Source organism: Phalacrocorax carbo, chromosome 8 (genome assembly GCF_963921805.1).
Source record: "Phalacrocorax carbo chromosome 8, bPhaCar2.1, whole genome shotgun sequence".
NCBI classification, from domain to species: domain Eukaryota; kingdom Metazoa; phylum Chordata; class Aves; order Suliformes; family Phalacrocoracidae; genus Phalacrocorax; species Phalacrocorax carbo.
This window is the reverse complement of record NC_087520.1, coordinates 22,792,759-22,816,295: the sequence shown is the minus strand read 5'-3', so window position 1 is coordinate 22,816,295 and position 23,537 is coordinate 22,792,759. Positions and strand designations below refer to the sequence as shown.

At 55.5% G+C, this 23,537-nt stretch overlaps 1 protein-coding gene across 3 annotated transcripts; it reads right to left on the bottom strand.

Annotated features, from left to right (window-relative positions):
• Nucleotides 1–89: 89 nt before the first annotated feature.
• On the bottom strand, nucleotides 90–16,078 carry KIFC3 (kinesin family member C3). Of its 3 annotated transcripts, none has more exons than XM_064459063.1 (21): nucleotides 16,002–16,078; nucleotides 15,149–15,263; nucleotides 13,349–13,494; nucleotides 12,388–12,535; nucleotides 10,244–10,437; nucleotides 7,802–7,867; nucleotides 7,179–7,322; nucleotides 6,853–7,092; nucleotides 6,444–6,617; nucleotides 6,156–6,303; nucleotides 5,935–6,065; nucleotides 5,729–5,840; nucleotides 5,289–5,470; nucleotides 5,099–5,203; nucleotides 4,699–4,829; nucleotides 3,887–4,010; nucleotides 3,300–3,429; nucleotides 2,959–3,188; nucleotides 2,190–2,324; nucleotides 1,747–1,855; nucleotides 90–1,190 (listed from the first exon to the last, which is right to left on the bottom strand). In XM_064459063.1, exons 2-21 carry the CDS (start codon nucleotides 15,231–15,233, stop codon nucleotides 1,165–1,167), a joined length of 2,760 nt encoding a protein of 919 aa, XP_064315133.1. In that variant the 5' UTR covers nucleotides 15,234–15,263; nucleotides 16,002–16,078; the 3' UTR covers nucleotides 90–1,164. The 3 variants fall into 3 exon arrangements, with proteins under 3 accessions (XP_064315133.1, XP_064315136.1, XP_064315134.1); XM_064459066.1 differs by lacking the exon at nucleotides 16,002–16,078 and adding an exon at nucleotides 15,677–15,693; XM_064459064.1 differs by lacking the exon at nucleotides 16,002–16,078 and adding an exon at nucleotides 15,488–15,566.
• Nucleotides 16,079–23,537: the final 7,459 nt, after the last annotated feature.

The window sequence follows — 23,537 nt, the reverse complement described above, 5'->3', positions numbered from 1 at the left end:
AGACTGGTTTTAATAATTTATTTAAAATAAGTTTTGTTACAAAACAGGATTTTTTCCTTTAAATTATTAAAATACATAGAAACATCTAATCTTACAAAAGGCTAAATTTATTTTTCCCTTTTTTCTGTTAAATAGAATATACTGTGGAAGAGTGAGAGGGCTGCGGTGGGAAAGAGCCATCAGTGCATCCAGTTGGTTATTTGCAGCAGGAGGCAGCGTACCCATAGGTGGGTGCTCAGAGGTGCAGGGGCAGTGCTGTCTCCTCCAACGCCCCTGCCAGCTGCTGTCCCGATAAGTAAGCCAACAGACTTTTGGGCTGGAGGTTTGGGGGGGTTTTTGTTTGTTTCCTACTTGGTTTCCAGTCCAAGACCATGTAAACAGAATAAAACTATTTCAAAGACTTTCATCTTGACCACACTGATCTCTCTTGACAACTGGTAAATAACTTTACAGTAGCTTCATTTTAGACTGCTAAATCCAGCCTGGTGCTGTGTAACACAGGCAGCCCCACAACCACTCTCTCTCCGTGCCAGAGCAGCCGGCACAGGGCCCAGGCAGCACCAACACCATGATGAAGGGCAGCTTGGCTCAGGCACAGCCCCAGGGCACCTTCATGCAACAACAGGGCTTGAGAAACCTATGGGGAAAGGGGCTGCTGGGATTTTATTCTGGCTTAAAATGGAGGAAGTGCTGCTTCAAAAGACATCAGGCAGCTGCCTGGACACAGTCTTGGGGGAACTGGGACCAGGCTGGTCCCCTGGGAGTAGCAGAGACATTTCTGTGGGCTCACCTGGCTCCAAGCCCCTGCTCCAGCCACATACCTCTACTGTTATAAAAATAATGCTGGAGAGATGGAGAAAGCACCCAGCAGCTCCCTGCTCTGGCTAAAAACATCCTTCCAGCAAAAAAAGAAAGTCACAGAGCTGAGTGTCTGAGGTTACAGCTCCCTGCCCAGCATCACTGTCCCCCACCCTGAGACAGGGGTCTGGCTACTGGGAGACCTCAGCCCCACGCTGCTCATGGTGAGAGGTGCTGTCACCCTCATCATGGGCCCTGGTGGGCAAGGGAGTGGCACCAAAGCCTTCGTGTCTTCCAGCAGCCGGGCTCTCCGTAGCACTGAGGGGCTGGGTCCTGCAGCAGGTTTGGTGCTGGGGCTGGCATTTGTCACACAGGGACTGGCCTCAGCTTCCCTGGGGGGAGACATGCATGGGTCACACCGCGCAGGGGTCACGGCCAGTGCTACCCCAGCCCCATCTGGCAGCATTTCAGCGGGTGCTGCGTTGAGCTGGTACTGCAAGCGTTACCGCAAGCATCCCCACAAGCATCCCCATGAGCAGCACAGACCAGCACCCCTGCCTGGGAAGTGGGGCTGAAGCAGAGCCCTCCACCGGCTCCCAGCCACAGGCACTCACCTGGCAGCCATTGCTGCCCCTAAATTCAGGCTGAAATCGAAAGGGAGAGAGGTTCAGCCCAGGGGCATGGCCCACAGCATTGCTCCCCCTTCACACCTGGAGCTGCTGGCAGCAGCTTTGCACCAGCGTGTTCTTGGGGAAGTGCTAACCAGGCCCCCAATGGCTAATTAACCATTAGTTAATGAGCTGACTACAAATCAGCTAGCTCCCCCCTGCAGGCTTTGCCTGCCAGCATCTGGCTGGGACAAGGCTGGCAGCAGGAGCCTCCTCTGACAAAGAGACCCTGGCTGGGCACCCGGGGTGCTGAGTGGGGCCATGGTGCCCCACCACCCACCTGAGGTCTGGAGCTTCCTGCGGATGGAGGCGGCACGGCTGGAGAGCTGCCCTGGGCTGGGGGACGCATGGCCCCGGCCAGAGGATGCTGTGGTTCCTGGTGAGTCACCCTGGGGGGAGACGGAGCATGACCTCAGGGTCAGCCCACGCCAGTTCCCCAGAGGGAAGGGATGGGGAAGGGGCTTGTAGGCAGATTGTGCCTTCGTGGGCAGTGGTGTCCAAATATACCCTGGGGGTACCACAGAGTTGCTGCAAAACAGGCCTTGGAAGAGCCAAGGTGTCAGCATCAGCTGGATGCCGCTGCTTGGGGACAGCCCATGTCCCGCTGGGTGATACTCCCCAATGGGGAAGGCTCCAGGGGAACACCCAACAGCAAACAGCCCTGGGAACCACACATAGGGGCAAAACGGGGAAGAGGAAGGGCACTGGTGGCCTCTCAGTTACCTCCAGCTGCTCCTGGCTGGGCCAGGAGGCCAGCTCAGCCCTGCGGGAGACAGGACCCAGCTCCACAGAGCGAACCCTCTCAGCAAACTTCAGGGAGCACAGTGTCTCGCTGGTGTTTTTCTCAGCAGGGGAAACCTGCAGTAAGGCAGGAGCAGAAAGACAGCTTGCTGGCTGCCTGCACACCCCCAGCATGCCCCTGCCCTCGCAACCATGCTGCTGCCAGGCCAATGAGATGCTGTCAATTAACCCAGGACAGCCCCATCCACCTGTGCCCGGGACAGTGTCTGAGCCAGCTGGATCCCCTGTCACTACGCAAGGGACAGCTGGGAAAAGCTGCAGCAGGTGGCAGGAGCTCAGGCACCCCCCAAGGGGGCTCAGGCCGGGTGCAGGCAGCTGGGGGGCAGTCACAGGGCAGGTATGGAACAGCTACCAGAGCATAAAATCCTCCCAGCATGAGAGGGAATAGGAGATGCCAATGTGCAAGGCAACTGTGCCCATAGGGATGACATCCACGTGCAGGCAGAGAGGGCAGGATCGTGGACCTCTGAGTTCATCCCCCATCCATCCTCCACATCTGGGATGCAGAAATGGAGGCAGCACTGCCATGGTACCATGGTTGGAGACAGGAGGACGTCCCCATGTGCGAGCCCAGTCCCCTGGTCCAGGCCTCCAGCATCACTCCCACCTGCCCCAGCACCGGCGTGAGCAGGGACCAAACCCACTCCAAAAACTGCAACAGCTGGCTGCAGAGATGCTGATGGGCCCCTACCTGCACCATCATGAGGGTCTTGCTGTCACCGCTGAGCGAGTCCTGCAGCAGGTAGGTCAGCTTGGAGTTGCGGAAGGGCACATGGCCCTGCCGGGAGCGCAGGGCATAAATGACATCACCCAATGCCGAGAGGGACTTGTTGATGTACTGTGCCTCGCGGAGCCGGCTGCCCTCTGCACCTGACCGCCCGACCCGCTCCGATCCTGCCAGGTCCACCAGGTTCAGCTTCCCTGGGGACACACAGCCAAACCCCTCCAGCTGGCATCAGCGCCTGGCCCCGCACACCCTGGGGATGCCACAGCCCAGATGCCCCAGTGAGGGGCTTGCCACATGGCACCTACCTGTGGTGCGGAGCCCTGTGCTACGGTCAATGCCACAGACAGTGACAATGAAGAGGGCGTGGGAGCGGGAGCTGTGCTCATTCAGGTTGGTGCACTCCGTCGCCCGGTTGACATGGCCGAACTCGAAGACCTAGGGGAGCCCAGGGAGGTGGGGGGTGAGGCCAGTGTGCCCCAAACCCACCACATCTCCCCTGTGACCCAAGAACCCCCAGGGACGTAACCAGACGAACAGCCCCCCACAAGGTGCCTGGTCCATCTAGGTGATGACCGCTGTCATGTCTCAGCCTGAGTGATGCACTGAAGGCAGAGGGTGACAGGCAGGGCACTGCAGTGACAGCCGGCATCCCGCTAATCCCCTAGGAGCTGCCCGGGCCCCACACTTTTATTTTTAACCCCCTGCAGCTCACCCCATTGGACAGTGACTGTCACATCGTACCCAGGGACCTATTTTGGTCTCTGTTGCTCCCCAGTGCTTCAGAAATACTCCCAAATATGGAGGTCATGCACCAGAGATTCCCCCCCTCCCCCCAATTCATCACACCCCCAGTGCCACCCTCCTGCTACTGATGCCCCCCATCTCCCTGCACCTTGTTGATGTCCTCCACGCTCTGCACACTGAACTCAGTCAGTCCGGGCACATAGAGCTGCCCGCTGCCGTCGGGGCACAGCTTGATCTCCAGCTTCTCCTGTGGCTCCTTCCCTAGCAAGTCCCTGGGCAAAGGGGTACCCATCAGCATCCCCACCCCAGGCAGCTGATGGGTGCCAGCTCCCCTCCAGCATGGCATCCCTGCCATGGCTCAGGGATGTGTGCCAAGGCTGTCAGAGCAGCCCTCTCCTCCCGGGGATGGTGCACATCCTATGGATAGACCTTGGCTCTCTGGCTTCCACCAGCACACCATGTACCCACTCCAACCTGGACCACACTCCCACCCCTGCTCTTTATTGCCACTCCTGGTCCCCATTATCCACAGGGATGCACTCCCAGTCTCCTCCTCACCCCTCCTGCCTATGGCTGGGCAGGAGAGGAAAATATTTCTCATGCTCCCAGCTCCCAGTTAGTAATTTCTAAATATAACATCCAGGGAGGCACGACAGCAAGGAGAGGGGGATGCCCCAGCTGCTACATCAGGGCCAGAGGAGCAGGAGCAATGGCAGGGCTAGGAGCCTGTCTAAGTAACAGAGCTTGAGATAGAGTGCTTTGAAAGGGTGGCATGCATCGAGAGTTTAAAAATAAATCCTTGCATGGTCAAATCCTGTGCCCAAGGCCCTGGGAACAGGCTGTGTGGCCAAGGCAGGGCTGGTGGGAGGGGATGAGAGCAGCATGGGGTGATGCCCACTGATGCCGGATCCCCAGCAGCTCCACCTGCCCCAATAGAGAGCTTTTTCCCCCTCCCTATACCTGAGAGCCTCGTTGTAAATCTCGGCGACGCTGACACTGATGGCGTAGTCCCAGTCGGCTGCCTTGCCCCGCACCTCAGAGAAGAGGAGCTGCAGGGCCCGCTGGTTGATCCCTGGGTTTGCTGCTGTCCCCTGATGGATTGGGGTGAGAAATGGGGGGGGGGGGGGGGGAGAACACACCACCTTTTATTTTAGTCTGCATTTATTTTTTCTGGGCAGGAGCAAAGCCCAGGGAGGTGCCATGGAGGACTGCACAAACTCCTTGCCCAGCAGCAGTGACCATCGCTGGTGCACTCCAGGTCCAAGCTGGCTACCAGCCTGGTTTAAGGAGGTTACTGACACTGGGCACCACAGGATGGCAAGCCAAGGAAGAATAGGGAAGCAAAGCCAGGCAAATTCACCTCCATTGTGTAGGTTTTTCCTGCCCCTGTCTGCCCATAGGCGAAGATGCAGACGTTGTAGCCATCAATGCAGGAGGTGACCAGGGCTTGAACCTCCTGAAACACCTAGGGGAAACAGGGGAATATCAGAAGGTGGTGGCTGTATGTCCCCCTCATGCCAGCAGCATTTCCATCCCCATGCAGCACCCACCTCCTCCTGGGACGCTTGTGGGGGGAAGACCTTATCCAGCTCGAAGGACACCTGCTTCCCCTTGTGCAGGAGATGCAGGACAGCATCATCATCAGCATCGAAGGTCACCACATTGGCTGCCTCTGGGCCCTCACCGTCCTCCTTTGTGATGGGACGGACTCGCCCAAAAACACGGATGTTTCCTTGGGTGGGGAGATGCAGAGATGACATCAGCCCCAGTGCATCCCGCTGCCACCCCCGGTTACTGTCAAACAACAGGTGGGCTGAATGCTGTACTCCACTGCCAACTGAAGCATCCCATCACCGACCTGAGCACCTTATGGGGATGCGGAGCATCCAAGCCACGGTGCTGGGGTGCAGCAGGGTGATACTCCCCTGTCCATCCTGCCCCCCACAGGGACATACTCTCCTGTGATGGGACCTGCCACCCCCCTGCGCACCTTTCAGCCGCACCAGCTCATTGTGACACTTCTTGCGGAGTTGCAGCTCCCGCCGGTACTTGCGCAGCAGCTCCCGGTTGGTGCTGTGCACATCCTCGATGGCCTGGCCGATCTGGCAGGGGGATGGAGAGCAGCAGCTCAGCAACCCCGCCAGTATCCCCAACCCATATGGGGAAGAGCCGAGATGGTGGTCCCAGGGAACTCACCTCAGCCCTGGCGCTCCGCAGGGTCTCCTGGAGGAGCAGGGGGAAGTCGCGGACCTGACGCTTCAGGCTGTTGTAGTCATGGGTGAGGGTGCGCAGAGCTGGCTGCAGCGTCAGCAGGTTGGTCCGTACACCTGCAGGCACGAGGTGGGGTGAGGGGCAGGTGGCATGACCCCACCCAGCACAAGCTGGGCAACCTTATGAGCCCCTCACCTCCTCCTCACCTGCCAGATTTTCATGCACTGCCTTCATCTCCACTTGGGCACGGGAAAATGCCTCTTCGATGGCACGGTTCTTCTCCTCCTCCATGGCCTGCATCTCCTCCAGCATCTGCCCATGGGCTCGCTCCAGCTCGGTCTCATATATCATGATCTGGGAGAGGAGTAGGGAGGGTAATGCTGAGCCAGCGACCACCTGCTGCCGCATCGCATCACCTGGCAGGCACCATGCAGGCAGAAACCATGGGGGATCTGGGTGGGGTGATTTCTGATTTACACTCATTGCACTCAGACCTGAGCTCGGAGCTGAGCCACCGTCTTTTGGGAGCTCTGCAGCTGTTGCTCCATCTCCTTCAGCACCTGCCTCTGCATCCCCACCTGCTCCTGCAGGTACTGGTTTCGGGACTGGCTCTCGCACAGGGCTTGCTTCGCTTTGGCTGACTCCACCTCCACAGTCTTGATGACGTACTGTGGGGGAAAGCACCCAGAGATGGGGTATACCGTGTAAAAGGAGCACCCAAGGGGCCTTAGATGGAGCCATCATTGGCCCGGGGGAGCTACGTTACAAAATCATGGTGCTATGCTGATGTGCTATGGGCAGAGGGATGGGTGGCATTTGCAGGGCACCCACCAGGCACCGCTAGGCACCCAGCCCAGCTCCTCTTGCCCAGCCAGGAGAGATGGTGAGCCCCGTGGTGCTCACCTTTATCTGCTGGGGCTGGGACTTGAGGCTGGCGATGGTCTCCTGGCTATCCCGCAGCCGCCGGCTGAGCCGCTCCTCCTCTTCGGCTCTCTCAGCCAGGGAGTCCTTGAGACGCAGTTCCACCTCAGCCAAGCGGTTTGTCTTCTGCTGCACCTCCAGGTCTAGCTCCACCAGCTTCGTCCGCATCTCCTCTGCCTCCCTCTGCAGCTGGGACAGCCGCTCCTGCAGCCTGGTGTTCTCCTGGCCCCAAAGCAGCACAGCCAAGGCTGCGTCACCCATGGGTACATGTCACTCTGCCACCACCGCCACCACTGCCAGCGACTCACCGGGAGGTGGGCACAGTCCCGGCATGGCACCTGCTGCTGCCGCCGCAGCTCTCGCAGCTCCCCCTCACACGCCTTCATCTCCTGCCGCAAGCGCTCGTTCTCAGCCACCAGCAGGTCCCGGTGCTTCTCCACGTCCGTGCCACCCTGCCGATGGGAGGTGAGGGAAGCCTGATGCACCCTGGGGAGCCCCAGCCTGCCTCCCCCAGGGAACCTCCTACCTGCTGTTCTCAGGGGTGCCCCCAGCCTGCTATGTGGGGGACCCCCAGCCTACGGCACCCGGGGAGCCCCCAGCCTACCATGTCAGAGAGCCCCCACTCTGCTGCGCCTGGAGAGCCCCAGTCCTCAGAGGGGTTTTGCTTCCCCCCTGCCAGGGTGACAGTGCCGGGGAGCCTCTGCCTGTTGCACCCCAGGGTCACTGATTATGACATTGCATTGGCCAGAAAAATCCCACAAGCTTTCGTCCTTCAATGTCCCCCTCCCAGCTTGCAGGGTCCAAACTGCAGCCCTGAGGAGGTTTTAATTCCTCTGTGCCCTCCCCATGTGCCCCCTTTCTCCCCAGGGACCCACAGCTCTGGCATCCCTTGGGGCAAGGGTGGCTCAGCCCAACCCCAGTGGCAGCTCACCAGCTCCGAGCGCAGCCGGCTGATCTCCTGCGCCTGCTCCAGGACCTTTGCCTTCAGAGTTTCAACCTGTTAACACAGGCAAGGTCAACCAGGAGGCATCTCAGCAGCTTTCGGAGGACACCCCGTGGCGCCACCCAGGCCACTGACGTCCAGTCTGGCTTGCACCTTCATTATGCCTTAATTTTCCACCTTGCTCTGAGTGCCTGATTCACACGAGCTGATTAAAATGAGCGTTAATGAAAGGCCTGCTTTGACCTTGTTCAACCATGGGTATAATTTGTCCATGTTGAACATTAGCAGAAACCATTATTAGAAAAAAAATAGCATCGTCTTTGGAGAAGAAAAAAACAAACCTATCCATAATTGTGTTTAGGGAGCCACAAGTGCCTCATCCTGCCCTTGCAACACAGCTTTGCTTTTCCTTCTCTACTTTTCTTTCTAGGAAAGTTATCTTGGGAGAAAGAGGGAACAGGAGCTCTTTGAGAAGTCTGTGTGTCTGAGTCCAATGGGAGGACGCTCTCTGGCTACCCCTATCTGCCCATCTCATGCAAACCAGGCTGCCCTCCTCCCAAACCAGGTGGATTTCAGAAATCCTTGATTTTTTGGGGGCAGGGACCATCTGTTCTCATCTCTCCTTTCCTCCCCACTGCAGCAGCCAGCAAGGCTGTAAAAAAAAAAATAATGTCTGCATTTATTCAAGTTAACGTTGGCAAACGCTGGTTGCATTTTTATGGGGGTTGCCTGCATTCTCCATGCCTCATCCCTGCGCCCAAAAATCGATGGCTGCTGGGTAAGCATTACTGTCTCCCCAAAACTTACCCTGGAAATAGATGGACCTGGCTGCACACTTCACCACAGCCCCACAGATTCCAGCCCCACTCCCAGCTTCCCTGTGCTGGTAAGCCAGTGCACCACCAAACCCTTTGCCTGATGCGGCAGGCTATTGCCCCATCCCAATAACCAGCTTTTTCTAAGCAACTGGCCCTCTGTGGACCATAATTAGGGACTGCTGATTAATTAGAAATGCAGATGTGCTGACATGGTGCTATAATTAATTATGGTAAGTTATCAAGCTACGCCCTTGCGGAGACGGCAGCATGGTGGGCAGCACCTCCTGTGCAGCCCCTCACATTCGGCAGCGCACAGCTGGGGGTTCTGCGGGTGAGCTCTGCATGGTGACGGCCACAATCTGGGGAAGGAGGCTGCTCCCTGTCAGAGTTGGGAACCCCCCTCCCTCTGCAGCGGAGCTCTTCCACTCTGGCTGGGGGGCTGAGCCTGCGCCGAGCGCACCAGCATCACACCTGAGTGGGAAAATCCCATTTCCATATTCAATAAGGTAGATTATTAAGAGATTTTTTTTTTTTTTAAGCATTTTTAAAAGAGAGGAGGGACCAAGACAACAGAGTCACAGCTTGTTACAGAAGAGTTGCCAACCCAGCTGGCCAACGCACATGCCAGAGCCTGCCCACCACTCCCCATGCCAGCAGCACCTTGAAACACTGATGCACCTCCATCCCCTACCTGCTCAGGCATCTCCAGCTGCATCCTGCTCTCTGGAGGCGACAGGGGCTCCTTGGCAGCTGTGTCTGGCTCGAGCCATGGCCCGGCCATCTCTGAGCTTTGGAAGTTTGGGTCAGCGCTTCACTCTGGCCAGCGTCAGCTGCACTTGCTGCCAAACTGGCCAGCGCAGGGCCGGATCCTGCCGGCACTCACGCTTGTGTCATGCAGAGTATGCCAACCAAATGCAGGACAATTACCTCCGCCTTTTTGACACCCGTGGAACAAGCAGAACCTGACTGTAACAGCTTCCACAACAGCCGCATGCAAATACCTTTACAAGCAGCCAGAATTTCAATCTCCCTGGGACGACACAGGTCCTCACACTGAGGATGCAGCCATACCAGTGCAAGAGATTGTTTTTAGGGGGAGGTTCTGGTCACAGCAGTCAAAACGCTTTCCCCTTCAGCAGACAATTCTGTGCCTTCACATTCCCTTTCCACCTCCTGACTCTTGAAAGTCACTAAAATTAATCTGCTGGGTTGGTCTAATGAGCTCATCCTGTGGCAGTGTTACTGTGCTGGGAGGATGGACAATTGCTGCAGGGCTCTGACCCTGAAGCCAAAAGCCCTCCTGGCCACGCCATGTCCAAGGAGCCACGTGCCCTTGCCAGCGTTATTGCTGTGTCACTGTAATGTCAATTGGGGGGGCTGCAAGTATCCCGAGGGAGGGGCAGCAGAAGCTGGTGGGACAGCCGTGGTGCTCAGGAGCACCCAGCTCCCAGATCTTCCCTGCACACCTGAGCAGAGAAGATGCTCCCTGATCGAGGTCCTATGCTCCTTCCAAGCACACGCCTCACTAACTGCAAGACACAGTGCTCTGGCCAAGCCACAGCCTGAAGCTGGGTAACCCAAAGGACCGTCGCAGCCCCCGTCCGTGTTGTACCTGGTCTTGCAGCTGGAGAGAACGGGAGAGCTCATCGCTCTCCCGGGCAGTGAGCTTCTCCTGCAGCCCCAGCAGCTCCTCCTGCAGCCACAGCTTCTCCTGCAGATGCGCCATGGAGGTCATCGCCTTCTGGATCACCGGGAAGGGCTGGGCTGCTGGCAGGCTGGCACGTTTCCCACCACAGAGCCTCCCTCCTGCAGTGGGAGCAAAGATGAAGCCAGTCAGGATCCAACCACCTTGCTGGGGAATGGGATGCCAGCTATGGGAAGAATTCCCAGGGGCTGCGGTGGAGATGGGATGGTGGGAAGCAGGACTTGCAGAAATCCCACAGAGCGCAGTAACATGCATGGGGCACATCCTGAGTGTCATGTTGCTGACCACAGCTGATCAGGCTAATGGTGGGGATCTGACCAGGTGAGCCCCTATGGGGGATGGAAGCTGGAGGGATCTACCAATGCCAGCAGAGCACCCCAGGCTGCTCACACTCAGTGCCTGCCCACGCCACCGCGCTGTGACCCAGCCCCATCACATGCTGAGATGCTGCCGCCTCACTCAGATAACAACCGCCTTCACCATGGCGCTCTGATTCATCTCGGCATCGTTTTTTCTGAATGAGCAGGTGCCGATGGAAAACGAGTATGTGATCATGTTATTAAAGACTGCATCATTACACACAAATATAATGGAAGCCAAATTACAATTATGCGGGTACCTTGAATGGCTGTATTGCCTCATTCTTGTGCATTTGGCTTTCTAACCTTCCTAGTATCATTTCAAACATGTTTTTTTCTGCGTGTTAATAGAGCCAGGATGCTGACAGAATCCAGCCTGGCCATACATCAGAGCCTACCAAATGAATCCCTGAATTACTTGGTAGTTCCCAAGAAGAAATGAGCTGGCCTGACTCATTAACAACGTGGGGATGAGGCACAGTGGCGGGCGAACTGGTGGCCAGGATCCTGGCTGCCCAGCGCCCTTCCCTGCCTGCCATGGATTTCATCTGCTGCCACCAGAAACCTGGGGGTTTAAAGGCAGGAGGCAATGCTGGTAATCGCTTTGCTGCCTGTGCACAGGTGCCGCCTGCTTTATAGGAAATGTCCTGAATACAAGAAGCAAGACTTTTTCTGTCTGTGAATCAGACTTTCTACCTTTAAAAGGAGCAGAGCGGGCAAAAAAATTAAATGCTGGGACCAAATCAGAGCTCTGCTGTCAACTGTGTGCCATAGGACTTATCCGGCAACGTCTGCAGAAGGGATTGCTGGATTCTGTCTTCCTGCCTTGGGCTGGATACCCTGAAACAGTGCCAATGAACACCAGCTTTTCTTTCTTTCTGTGCCCAAAGCTCAGCCCAGCTTAGGCAGGGGATCGTGATGTTTCCTTTAAACCCTTCCCGCCCGACACACAGAGACCCACAGCGACCCCGTGGGCAGTGGTGATCCCGCACGGATAACGTGCTCCTCCTTGCTCCAACACCTTACTCCTGCAAGAGCATCCTTGGGAGAGGAGATGTCAGCCGGACCTGTGTTACGTCTACCACCAGGCAGACGCGCTCGTGGCGACACCATGTCTTAGTGTGGTAGGTATGGCATGGTGTCCCTCCTGTTTTACAAAATGCTTTCAAACCCATTTAGAAGGGTGGCTGTTTCCATGGCTCTGCCCCATTACCATTGCCACGCACACTCCCTCCTGCATCCCCGCCCCTTCCCACCAGACACCCTGTGCCAGGGGATGCAGCCAGGGACCATGCCAGGAGCAGCTCCTGGGATGTGACCTGACAAGCCCAGATGATTCGGTCCTGACAGAGAAAGAGGGGAAACCACAGGCATTCACCTGCCCTGGCACAGCCACGCGCATTGCAAGCATTTCCACAAGCGTTACATTTTCCTTAAGAGGGAGGAAAGTGTGGTGGGTTTGCTGGCACTCACCTGCTCTGTTCACCTGGTTAAATAATCGGTCGCCTGGCATCACACGATAGCTGGCTGGTGTTGATCTCTACCGAGACCCGATCCCCCCCAAGTGAGCACAGCCACATGTTTACATGTACCCCGAAAGAGGAGAGGTCCCCCCAGTATCCACTGGCAGCTACCAGGTGCTCATCCCATCACACCCCTCCTCCCAAGCACCTACTGCTGCTTCCCCCTTACCTGCTTTCTCCAGGTTCATGGTGGAGGCTGCCTGCACCAGCGTGGCAGTGGCTGGCTCGTGGGGAGATGCTAGTGGCTCCTCTATGGCTGGTGTTGGGGCCTGGTGCAGGCTCTCCTCCTGCCGCTTGTCCGCTGTCCCCTGCAGGGCCTGTGTCCACAAGATGAAACAGGATGGAGAGCTGAGATGCAGCGACTGTGCACATTGCAGTGGACACGGTGCTGGCAGCTGGTATTTCACCAGGCTGGCCAGGAGGAGCAAGCAGGGAGGAGGTTGCAAAGGACAGGACGGTGGGACCTGGGGACACCCTCCATCTGAGGGACTTTGGTATTGGGAAGCTGCTGCAATGCATTTATCATGTTGCTTTTAGTTCTCCCCATAAACAACTCCTTCCCTCAGCCTGGTGATGCAGATATACTGAATATTACCTATTTTTCTCTTTATGGCCTCAGAAAAAAAGACCCTGGCCTGCAGGCAGCATTGAATGGCTGGTGTGAGATAAGAAGGTGTCTTCCTTCTTTTCAAAGAAGCGGAATTTAAATTATTTGCCCGAAGCCCAGAATGAACTGGCAGAAGCAACACCAGTGCATGGTGTCCTGACAGCGTCCCCATCCACAGTAGCCTTCCTCCTCCTCCTCCATCTGCTGGCAAACCCCATCTCACAGTGCTGCATTTTCTTATCACCCTTCTGCCTTGAGCTCTCCTGTCTACATGATTCAGAAGTGACCCAGAAAATGTTATTCTGGGCTGTTCCTTGTGTTTTTTGATGCCTCCTGACTTTCTGGAGATGCTCTTCCCTTCCCACCCAGGCAGCAGTGAACCAGAGTTGAGGACAAAAAACTGCTGCAGTGATGGACCCGCCAGCTCCCACCAAGGGATGGTCCAGCAGGGTGCAGGGCACCCTTCCCACCACCCCAAAAATGCCCGCCCCACCCAAGCCACGGCTGGCTCAGTACTCCTCACCTGGAGAGCCAGGCAGAGCCTGCGGGGATTTGCAGCGTCTGGCCAGCTCACGCTGAGGATTTTATGGTGAACCAGTGCAGGCAGCAGAGGAACCTGGGGAGAGGCACCTGCTCTGCTCCCGGTGACAAGCGTGTCCTGCCCACGGCCTGAGATGGAGCAAAAAGCATCACTGGATCAACCTGAGAGCCCAGGATAGACGCAGCCTTCGGCCTCGCTCAGCAAAACCACCTCCTCCTCCCTGCTGCCACCACCACACCAGTGCAGTGGAGATGGTGCATGAGTATATTAAAAATGTTAATTAGAAAAATTAGTCCTTTGGGGGGTGGAGACTGGTTGCCAATGACTAGTAATGAGAATTCAGGGTGTAGCATCCGTCTGTCCCCTGCAGGACCAGTCCATCCCCCTGCTGGGGACATCTCACCCCTGCCCCTCACCAAGCCACTCCGCTTCCCACGATCCTGTCTCAGAAAAGCTGCCAAAGCTGGCTTGCATCACTGAAACCAGACGGATGGACCCTGCCAGCGTCACTCCCCTCCAATGCCCCCAAATATTTCCTTCATTTGTCACACAGCCAAACCCGAAAGCAGACAGAGCAGCAGTCCCCTGCCCTTCTGAGCTGCACAGAAGGAGAACAGCATCTTGAGGAATTTCTTCCCATGGCTGTGTCCTCTTCTGCCACATGAAAAGCAGCTGGCGAGGGCTACGTCGCAACAGGACCTGCCTGGGGACCCTGTGCCCTGTTCCCATCCACCTGCTACAAGCACTGCCACCGCCATGGGCAGCCAAATGTCTTCTCTGGTAGGCAGGAAAAGAAAAAAAAAAAAATCAACATCCCACAAATAAAACCCCACTAATGCAGTTTTCTTCCCTAAAATCATCCGGACGCTCTTGGGCCAGAGATGGAAGCAGCATCTGGAGGGAGATGTGCCCCAACAAAGTCAGTCTGTTGCTCTGAACTTCTTCCCAGCCTGTAATTAACCATAACATTTTGCACGCGCCATGAAAATCAAGCGTTTCCAAAGCGCTGGCGAACGCCCAGATAAAAGACAATGAGTTCCCCATCCCAGCATGTGCAGTGGCAGCCACTGGGCAAAGGAAGTGCTGAAAAAAACCGTTTTCAGAGGCTTTGATGATGACAAGCATTCATCTGGGCTGGCCCAAATGCCAAGGAATAAGCAGCACCTGGACACACGGCTGCTAGCACATATGGAGAGCAAACACTGAAGCCAACAGCAAAAAAAGCCCAGGTGGGGGGTGTGTGTGTGTGTTTCAGCCTCCCCCTTTGCCAAAACCCATCCGGCAACACCAGCGAGGGAGGTGGGAAGAGCTGTTTCCCAACAAGCGGCTGCAGGTTGGGGCAAGCAGCTGCCTGCCCACCTGCAAAACAGCTCAGCTGCGTGGAGAAAAGCCCTTGACTAAACTCACCTGCAGGGTCTATGCAGCAGGGAGAGAAAAGGAGCCTTTCCAAGGAGCTGAGGCCAGGGAGAAGTGAGTGTCTTCCCTCCCATGTGTATCGCTCCGTTTTCTGTCTCACATGTTAAATTTTAACCTTTCTCTCTACACTTTCTGCTCCAAAGGGCCAGGAGGGAAATGGAGGCAGCCCTCTCTGCTCACCCCCTGGCTGCCAACCACTTTGTGCCTGCTTCTGAGTCTCTGTTTCTCAAATCCCAAGATTCATCCAGAAAGAAATGTGAAAAATGCAGGCTGGCCTGTTTCCGGCCTCTCCTTCCCCAAGCGCGAGCAAGGGCGTGAGCGTGACAGGCTGAGCCCCAAGGGAAAAGGACAAGCCACCGTACTCACCGTCTGGGGCAAGGTCCTTCGTCTTCCAGGTGGCTCTTGTGGAGGGCATGGATCCTAGATCCCAGGTTTTGCAGGATGTGATCATGGCATGGGGGTCCCAAGCACAGCGACACGTCTGCGGATAAGTGCAAGGAAAGACCTCTCAGCCCACCTCGGCTTCCAGCCGGGAAAGCCCAGGGGACCGTGCTGGAGCAAACCACGACGGCAATACTGTCCCCAACTCCTGAATCCAGAGGAAAGTTGCATCGATCCCGATTTCACTCCCGGGGCGCCGAAAGCCCCCGGGTCCCTCTGTGCTCCCGGCGGATGGGACATAAACCGTGGCTGTAATTAATTTACTCATTGCCGAAGCTCTTCCAGGCTCCTCCTGCGAGGTGGGGGTTATTTATTTACTGACTCCGGAAGAGCGGGCAGCCCCCGCCCGCTGGGCACCGCAGCCCCGGGACCGCGGGATGCCTCGGCGGGGGAAGAGGTCGCGGAGCCCCGGGTGCCGCCCCGCCCGCCCCGGGGGTCCCTTTTTTTCCCAACCGGCGGCCGCGGTGGCGCCGGCGGTCCCGGGGGGGAGCTCCCGGTCCCGGTCCCGGGGCACAGGAAGCGCAGCCCCGCCCCGTGCCCCCCCCCCCCGCGATGCCGGTGCTGGTCCCGGTGCGTAGAGGCCCAGCAACGCCCCGCCCCGCTGGTCCCGGTGACGGTCCCGGCGGCGGCGCCGCCCGCTGCAGGCTAACGGGGAACCGTGCTCTCGCCGCCGCCTCGGGTGCTCGGTGCCGGGCGCCCCTCAGACAAAGGGAGCCCCGGTCCCGCCGGGCTCGCCCGCCCGCCCCTCCCGCTGGTGCCGCCCCGCGGGGCCACTCACCGGGCGCGGGGCGGCGGCAGCGGCGGGGCAGCCAGCGCCAGCCCCGACCCCGCCCTCCCGGGAACTTCGGTAACGGAAACGCCGAGCTCCGCCCCCTCTTGTTGCCATGGAAACCTTCGAAACCCCCCGACGGGCGGCGGAGGCGGGGCTCCTCCCTCGTCCCGCCTCCCCGCACCGGGCGGTGGCGGCGGCCCCGGAGCTCCCGCTGCACCCACCCCCCAGACCCTCTGGCCGGAGCCCTGGGGAGCTCAAGGGACCCTCGGTGTCCCCCCGGCTCTTCCTAGGGCCACCCGATCCTCCTGTGCTCCCCTGACCCCCGTCTTGTCAGATCCCTGGGGCCTCCCAGTGTGTCCTTGTTACCCCCGGTGTCCCTCCTGCCCTTCCCACACTGGTCCTGGTGCTCTCCGGGGAGCCCCGGTGTACCCTCATCCCACCCTCGCACCCCTCCCCGCCCCTTTCCTCCAGCACCAAACTGCGGCATGGCTGCTGCTGTGGCACACTTCCCTGGGGGATGATGGGGACAGAGCCACCAGCACCACCAAGAAAGAGACCATGGTGCTGGTGACCCACATGCCAAGGACCAGAGGTGGCAAGGCGTCCGCTCTCCCTCCGCCATGTCCTCACCACTCCCAAACACCGGTGCTGGCACCAACGCTGACCAGTTTGCCGGGGCCTGGGAACCCAGATTTCACGAGGAAAACAACCTGTTTAACCCACAGGTACGAAGAAAATAGTATAACGTGCCCTGAGACCTCTCCAAAGGTCCTGCTGTCAGAAAGGTAATAAGAAGTTCTGCTTTAAATATAATTTATACGCATTTTTAGGGTATGATTTGTATCTACCTGTCTGTATTGCACATACAATCACCATGTTAATGGCTGGTTTGGGTGACACAAATTACTCATGACTTGTTCATGGTAATTAACCAGCAGTACCGGATATTTCCCACAACAAAACTTGGCATCCGTGGTGGCAGCGGTGGCGGGTGCCCGTGCTGATGGCTCACATCCGCCTGCCTGATGTCGGGCTGACCCGCGGGGCGCCATGGGAGCTGTGCAGGTTCAGAGATGCAGGGGTGGTGGACCCTTGGGAGATGCAGGTTTAGTGCCAGCCCTGTGGGACTGGAAAAGAGAAGGCTCTGCCAGCCAGTGGGGTGTGCTCCCCTTGGGCCGTGAGTCCTCCACCTCCCACCTTGATGCACTCAGCCACAGCCTTGTGCTCATTCCTGCACAGGTTTGAAGCAGGATTCGGCCTTGTCCCTTCATCCCAGCATCTTCCTCTTGGGCATCCTCAGAGGCCCCCCCCAGTACATGCTGCCCCATCCCCTGCCATGAGCCAGCCCCACAGATGCGGGGTGATGGGGAGTCACCAGCAGGGGGGACAACAGGCCACTCCAGCCACTAGCCCCATGGAAAGGGGGCCGGAAAGGGTCACTTCCATGTCCCCATGCCACATTCCCGTGGCACAGTGCCTTGTCCCTGAGAAGCAAATATCATCTTGGCCTGGCAGCTGCCTCCACCTCTGTGCTGCGGCTGTCTTCCTGCTGCAGCTAGTGCAGCAGAAAAAAACCCAGCAAAAACATCCCAGCCTCTGCAAAGTGGTGCCTCTCTTTCACTTCAGCTGAGGTTTGTTGGTGTTTCCAGCGCAGAGCCCTCGGTGTGGATGGATATGTGTGTGTCTGCCTATACACACATATATATGTATATGTACGCACCCGTAGAGTCCCTAAGCGTTTTGCTGATTTGCATAAATATCCTACTATCTATGCAGCTCCTTTGGCTGGTTTGGTGATAATATTGACACACATAAAGTTACTTTCTATATTCCAATAGCAGCTGTAATGCCATATCATCCCTGACTTCATTTACAAGCTGTAAAGGTAAAATAAATGTTTATGTAGATTACTTTAACTGGTAAGTGATTTCCTGGCTTTTGAATGCTTCAGGTTTTTAATGGTATTGCAATTATGCAATGCACATAAGTTGTATCAATTACATAAAATAAATCTAAATTAACCAGGCATATGTGTGAATTCCCGTGTTTAGAAAAATAACTTAATGAATAGGCATAGAGCAAAATTTGAGATGCAGAAGGGGTTTTGTGCCAACAGCCACATTCAAATACTCACCTGTGAGCATTAAAAAACCCATCCCTCCAAGCTGCGGGCTGATTTTCGGCAAGGACGGTGTGGCTTTCCCGCAGCCCCAGCACACCAGGGACATGGATCCCCAGGGATCCAGAAGTGGGGTTATTTAGGGTTGGATGCATGCTGGTGGCTAGGTGCCAGCTCCATTTCCCTTGGCCTCAATGCTATTTAGCTCAAGGGAGCACTGTAAATCCCAGGGGATGCCTGCTTGCACGGGCTGGGGGGCTGCAGGCAGCAGGGCAGCATGGGACCCCATGCAGGCAGCAGGTACCCTGCTTGTACCCTGCCTCTCTGCAGGGATTCACCTACACTGGCTGGGATAATCTCAGCCTGGTCCCCCAGTGACGTTCTGGTCCTCCTTTCCTTGGATGTCACGTCTCCATGACCTGAGCAAGCAGTGGCTGACGACATCACTGAAGGTATTTTTAGAAACGCCGCTTTGCAGGCAGGCAGAGAAAAGGCAGCAACCAGCAGGGCTCACCGCCAGCAGCACCCTCCTGCGAGTGCCCAGCAGGTAGCAGGAAGGCTCGATATATCGATGACCATCAATGCTAAAACACAGCTGCCCTCCATGGACAGCACCAGCAGCACTGGCCTGCCACGGGGCATGCTGCTGGGGGACGGTGACCCTGGTGCAGGTTTAGCTCTTTGCTTTTAGCCCAGCCTTTTCCATAGCCATAAAGCATTGCTGTTGCAATGCTGTTAAGTCAGGCAGGTTAATTTTCTTTTTACTTGGGTGAAGGGAAGCTCCAGCAATCGAAACACATTGCTGAGCAGGGCCTTTTGCATTAGGCATTTGTTCTGCCCCGAGCAAATATTTAACCTACATCTGCAAGACAGCTAAAAAAGTCCCCTAAATCCCAGCAAAAATTTAGCTCCCCCTCCCCTCCCTTTGAGCAACCCAATAACCCAATAATGCAGGCAAGAGCGTATCTGAAGCCTCTTATATGTTGGGATGCTCCCTGTAGGAGATTCCCATCAGAAGCACCAGACATCGTGAGAACGTGTCCCCAGAGCACAGTTAATTATAACCCCGTTCATTATTCTAATTTTGCTCCTCCTTGAGGAGGTGAGGGGATTTCTCAGTGTTGCTGAGGCATGGTTTGCCAAGCCAACATGAAACGCTTACCAAAGCAGGAACAAACCCCCTGCATTCCTACCTTGCCATTTTGAGAAAAGATAGGAGTTTTAATTAAGTCTTAGCATGGTCCTGGGAAATTTAATACTCATTTTAAAGTTCACCAACTGAATTAATTCAAGCTGGAGGCTCCAATCCTTGAGATGGGGTTGCATGAAACTGGGTGGAGAGTGGGAGCTGGCAGGGGGTGTTGCAAGGATCGTTGCCTAAATCCAACACATTGGGGTGCTGCTGGCCTCGACAGCAGCTTCAGGTGGCAGGGGGCTCTGCAGCTGCCTGGCTCAGCCCCACCCCAGCCAAACCCCATGAGCTGGTAAGGCCAGGTTTAGGCTGCCAGGGTGGTAGGGAGCAGTCCAGGGCAGTATGGAGCCTGTCCAGAGCCGAGGAGCTGGCTGGATTGGCTGCTGCACGCCACGGCTCAGCTCTGCCTGTGTGCCCCCATGCAAATCTCCTTTATATCAAGCAAAAGACAAAAGTAACATCTTTTTCAACCTGCTGTATTCAGGTAGGGAAAAACTCTACTCTGCATGCAGTTAGGGGAGTGCAGTGCAAGATGTAGCAGACATCAGATGGGCAGCTCTTCCACCCTCTCCAAACTTCCTACCTTGGACTGCATTGCAGAGCCATCTAACCAAAACCTCAGCCTCTGTGTCTCCCTTTTTCTTACCTTTTTTCTTCATCATATTTTTCAGCTGGCTTCAGGTACAACTTGGGTTTGGGTTTAATACTGTGCCTCCCCTAAGCAAAGCACTGCCGGGCTCATCCTGTGCCACGCAGCTGCTGGGGAGCTGGGAGCTGCTCTGTGGGAGGACCACAGCTCACCTGCTAAGTCATTAAAGTTTCATGGCATTAACTAATATGGGCTCCTGCTTATAAAGCTTTTCTTAGAAACAAGCCTAAGAATAAGCACGAGGTGTCCTGGCCAAGGCTAAAACTGTTCTGTCAGCTGAGGGATGACCATGCTGGTTTGAGCAGGCCCAGCAAGGAGGCACCTTGATGCCAAGTAAATTCCATTTGGGGCATTTTATTCAGCAAATAAAAATTAAGGCTGTACTGGTTAAGATGGCTGCATCTCAAACAGGAGGCCCTGGAGCTCCTGGCCTGGTACGAGCCCACCAGTGGTCCCCCAGCTGGTCCTTGGAACCAGCCACTTGGGACCTCGGGTACTTCCTGCAATTCTTTTTAAATTAAAAAAAAAATGTATGAAGATAGAAGCCTCAGGTGGGCAACTGGGATTTTTTTTTCAGAGTTTTGCTACTTCTGCTGCTCAGTTTCTCCTTGAAGCCAAGCCCCGACAGTGCCACCAGGCCCCTTACCCTGGCCGGGTAACCCTGGTAACAGGGTGTGCAAGACAGGGTTAGGCTTTCCTCTGCACAGGCAAAAGTAATGGGAGCCATGCCCTTGAAAACATACATTCAATTCTCAGCAAAACCATTTTTTCTTTTTAGTGCCCTCCAAAGAGTGGTTGATTTCAGAGAAGAAATTAAACAAAAGCAGTAATTCTGAATAATTTAGGGAATAGAGTTTTGGGGCTGACGTAAGTGGCTGTGCTGTGCCAGGGTGGCTGCAGGAATGCAGGGATTATTAATAATATCCAGCTAGTTTAGGCATGGGCACAGGTAAATCAGTAAGATCCTCTACAGGGAAGAGGGAAATACCCCTGTGGTCATAAAGTAAATGCACCCATGTAAAGGGAACTACTGTGATGGCAGGTAATCCACAAATGGGCTTAAATGCATCCCGACTGCAATGTGAAAGCTGCACCCGACACAGAGATGAATGTGCAAACAAGGTGGGATTTTCTCCAATGGAATTAAATAGCCTTACCCCTAACTGGCTTTGACTGCTCAATATTGAGCTGTCTGCAAAATCCCACTGGGTACAGCCGCGCTGGTCCACCAGGTCGTCGGCGCGCTCTGTGTCACCTATAGATTTTAATGTGCCCTAGGGATGTTCAGTGGGAACGCTCCATCTGCTCCACTTGTCTCACTGTGTCTCAGTGCCAGCATGTGTGGGATGCCATACCACTACCACTCTGCAGCTTTGACACCAAAAGTCCTCCAGCAGGACAGAAACCTTATCCCCCCATGCATTATTGACACCCATTATATATATGATGGATGTCCCCACGTTTGCACTGGCGACGCAGCTCAGAGCCCTGCAGCAGCGGTGCCTGTGCCAGCTCCCGGGTGGGCACCAGCAGAGCCCCTTGGCTGCAGGCTGGGCATGTCCCAGCTCAGCTGTGCCCAGGGGCTCATTTGCATCCAAGCTCCCTGTTTCCCCGGCGCCACAGGGATGCTCCCACCACCTCCATGCGCTGCCAGGTGATGTCTTCCCTGCTGTTATCTTCCCTGAGCCCGAGTATTCCAGCCTGCTCTGTACTATCGCAGCTTCCCACTTAACAAGGAAAAAGGCTGGAGTCTTTCAAGTTTAACTTACTGAAACATATTTCATGGTGATTTTATTATTGTAGACCCAACTGGGACCATATTTTATTTTTTTTCCTTCTAGATCTTTGAAATGGTGAAGAAAACTGCACTCAGTTGATAGGAAGAGTCACCAAAGAGATCCATGATCTACCTGCCAAAATTTCATGGGTAAAACTATTTTTTCCTCTTAAAACTTAACACACAAATAGATGCACAACTACCACAGAAACTCATCCTATTTCAAAACAAAAGCAAAATTTCTTGTTCCTGTGTTGGTGCTTTAAGGGTATCATTCTGTCACAGCAGACTACAGAACTGAGAACTGCAAATAAAGTGCCAGGATCTGTCCTCAAAGTAGGCTTTACACCCAACAAGGGTGTTCTGCTTCTTGGCTAAGCGAGTGGAAGCCGGAGAGGCAATTGAAGTAAACATTAAATTCCAGCCTCTTGCTAAGGTTTAGGGAAGACGGAGCAGCATGGCACTGTGCAAGGCTATTTTAGAAAAGAAAACTTTTATGTCTATGCCCAATGAATACTAGACAGCCAAATGCTCTGACTCTGCTACCTGTGCCCGGTGCTGCATGAGCAGATTTAATTTGTCTTTATGAAGAGAAGCGGATCCACACCCATATTCTTATGCATATGCCTTAGAGATGAGCGGGATGTGAAGGCTGAACCTGTGGCCTCTCTGCCAGGAGATTCCTTGAGCAATCACTCACAACTGGAAAAATGAGGACACGTTAACGAAAATCTGGCAGAGCAGGCAGGAGGATTTATGCAGACTCACATGGAATAACTGCCAGCTTGCTGCTTTTTTTTCATGCAAAACTTCCCAGGCCTTCAGGTCTACTTGGGGATCCTGGAGAGGTGTGGGGTGAAAAAAAATAAGGATCAGAAGGAGAAAGGAATGGTGCATGAAGTGGGACTGAGGCACGGCCAGAGTGCTCAGCATCCCAGGTGAGGTGGGACCGGGGCGCTCTCATCTCTATTCAGCTATCCATCTTCAGCCCGCCCGACAAAAACTGCTGCTTCATTAACCCCTTGGGAAGCAGCAGCACAAGAAATACAGAGCCTGTGTGCAAACATCTGGCCATGTTTTATGAAAACTACTCCATTCCAGACGCATTTTGCTGGTTTTCATCCCCAGCCTTTGATTTTGATGCAGAGACTGATCTGCTTGCCCCCCAGCCCCACCCCACTGCTCTCACCTGCAGGCCTTTCCAGGCTAACCCTGGTCCCGGGCACACTTTTTGGAAGCATCCTCCTCCATGGGCCAGTCTCCTCATGATGCCCGTGGGTCGGCAGAAATACACCCTGAGGCCGTGGTGCTTGTCCTCCTCACCATGGGCAGGGATGCTCTCCGCAGCCTGGATCCTGCTCCTCTTGCTGCTCCCGTTGCTCCAGCCCTGCACTGACAGTCCTGCCAGCACACACAATGTGTGCACGGCACCACACAGCCCTGGACAGGGTGCTGAGCTCCAGATATGCCCATGTGGATGCCCACTGCAAGCCTCCCTGGGACCCTGGGAACAAGCCGGGTTGGTGCAACTGGGCTGGTGTGGCCTATGTTGGCAGCAGCTCCCTGCGGTAGGTTGCTTCACCACACTTTCCCACACATGGTACCACACAGCTGGCATGCTGGCACTGAAGAATCGTTGCCTTTTCATCAGGGGCTTTGTCAATTCTGTCCCAGTCTCAGGGGTCCTGGGATGAAGCCCCCCAGACAGTTTTTCTCTTCCCTTGTTAAGGACCAGTAAATGTGTTTGTAAAGATGGTCCATAATGGTGCATGGTCCCAGAAGGGTCCCAGCAGCTGATGCAGAGC